Source organism: Pinus tabuliformis, chromosome 5_1 (genome assembly GCF_031772625.1).
Source record: "Pinus tabuliformis cultivar Carrire ecotype Pingquan chromosome 5_1, CPIR1, whole genome shotgun sequence".
Taxonomy (NCBI): domain Eukaryota; kingdom Viridiplantae; phylum Streptophyta; class Pinopsida; order Pinales; family Pinaceae; genus Pinus; species Pinus tabuliformis.
In genome coordinates, this window is record NC_142305.1 from 296048516 (window position 1) to 296050879 (window position 2364).

General features: G+C 37.9%; 1 protein-coding gene across 1 annotated transcript; it reads right to left on the reverse strand.

The window, feature by feature from the left end:
• Positions 1 to 830: 830 nt before the first annotated feature.
• On the reverse strand, positions 831 to 1379 carry LOC149164518 (uncharacterized). Its single transcript, XM_089429508.1, has one exon. The coding sequence runs from the start codon at positions 1377 to 1379 to the stop codon at positions 831 to 833; it is 549 nt and encodes a 182-aa protein (XP_089285634.1).
• Positions 1380 to 2364: the final 985 nt, after the last annotated feature.

Consider the following 2364-nt stretch of genomic DNA (forward strand, 5'->3'; position numbering starts at 1 on the left):
TTTCAAATTTCAGTAGTGAGTTTTTTTTGTAGTTGTGAGTTTGCAACATTAATTTCAGTTTGGATTTCAATATGATATAGTCTACATGTTGCATAAATAAGTTGTAAATAGCCCAATGGATCATGCACTAGGTTTACGAGTTCTTTGCTCCCTAGAAGGGAAGACAACATTCTCATTGGATCTACTTGTTAGCACTATATAAATTTTATACATCGTCAACAGGTTGTGCTAGTAAGACTTAAAAATATTTTGGAATAGGTTAAAAAAACTTAATGCCAATGTTTTTATTTTTAACCTTGCTCCTTTATGTCTTGCATATTCTCAAAATCTATAGTAAAAAGAAGTTTAAGATAAGTGCAATTCAAAATATATAATAAACATTCTTGGTCAGCATAGTTGGCTTTTTTTTTAAGATATAACAATAACTTTCTCACTTACATAAATAATCTTTATAATTAAAATAAAAACATATTTGTTAAAAATAATTTTTTAATGGATCAAGAAAACGTCTATCATTTCAATCATATTTATATAATATTTTTTATATATATATATATATATATATATATATATATATATATATATATATATATTTTACAGAAATGGTTATGGGACTGTATGGAAAAATACCATGAGTTCGGTTACAAGAGCTGAGACTGGTTTCTTGGGATCTCTCCAACCAGCTGAGCATGCCACAATCACTTTTGAATCACATTTTTTTTATAATTTTTCACATGACCTTTTTCTGTTGACTTCCCTAGTTTATGGATACAAACAAACTGCTTTAGCAAAAGTCAGAAGAACATAGAGATTTTTTAAGGGATTGGGTCCTAGGAGAGTTCATTATCTCTGAGGATAGATCCAGCATCTAGTTGGGCTGCCTTATTTGCTTCTACATCTGCTTCCTTGTTATTGGTTCTCATAATATGGAAAAATGTCAGATTCAGGTGTTTGATCATGCTTTTGATTCTTGAAATTGTCCTTGTCAATCGCAGATCTGCCAGATTTTCATTGGTCACCATTACATTGATAATGATTTGGGAATCTCCCAAAACAATTGCTTCTGTGAGTCCCATATCTCTCAGTGTTTTGATCCCTTGGAACAGCGCCATGACTTCCGCTTGAATGCTTGTGGTGAGGCCTAGACCCCAAGCAAACCTGTGGATGGAAGACTCATTTGGATTTATAATTATGCCACCTGCTCTAACCCTTCCTGGATTTCCCTTGGCTGCTCCATCAAAGAACAGGGAGGGAAGAGTTTGATTGTTCAGCCAAGCTTGAAATTCTTCTCCGTTTTTCCTTATTTGCCAGTCTTTAAGGCATATAGGTGATATTATTGACTTTTGGAATTTTAGATTGAGAGCTGCTCCGAACTCCATGTCATGCTGGCTTAGGTTTGAGTCGTCATCTTTATCACTCAGCCACTCATTTAGTTGTCCTTTAACTATGTGAGCAACTACCTTATAGTTCTATTCCTTGTCCTTCAAAATCCTTCTATTCCTCTCCAACCAGGTTTGCCAGCTGATAAATTTGGGCAGGGCAGCGCAATAAAATTTGACAATCTTGTTTTTTGGGCCTGGTCCTGGATATCTAGCCAACCACCCAGCAAACAAATCCAGAACTGCGTGGGGGAGGTTGGGAATCGATTTTAGCGTTCCAAGAAGCTCCTGGTAGATTAGGACTGTAAATTTGCATTCCAGAGAAATATGAACAACAAATTCAGAATTTTCTTTACATAGAACGCATCTTGAAGGACCAAGAAATCCCCTTTTCTGCAGCCTATCCTCTGTTAGGATTTTTTGATGGCATAACAGCCAGCAGAAAAAATCAATCTTTGGAATAGTGGGAAAATTCCAGATACCTTTCCAAGGCACCGGATTGGGGGGGACGTGGGGTCTCTCCGTGATTTTGGCATAGCCCTGAGCCACTGAATATCTTGTCTGATTCGCTCCCCAACCTCTCGAATCTTTCCTTCTCGCGTGAATAGGGGCAGCTCCATGAAGCATCTGAAGCAGCATGGCATAATCTGGCAACCACGCAGCTGGAACGTTGGGCGTTTTCCAGCCTGCCCAACTATCTCCATGCCAAGTCGATATGTCCCATAGCGATTTTAAGTTCGCTTCTTCCATCCACGCCTTCAGTTCTCTCCTTAGACTCGAGTTTGCAATCGGAGGTCTATTCATAATGCTATCCTCCCAAATTCTAATATGTTTGCCATTCCTGGGAATCCAATATGCATTATCTCTTATAAGAGGCCCAACTTTAAAAATTAGATTGCTGAGAGGGGATCTGAGATGGTCTTTGGGCTTCTCCAGACATTGGAGTTGCTGCCCTCTAAAATATTTCCGCCACAACACCAACTGA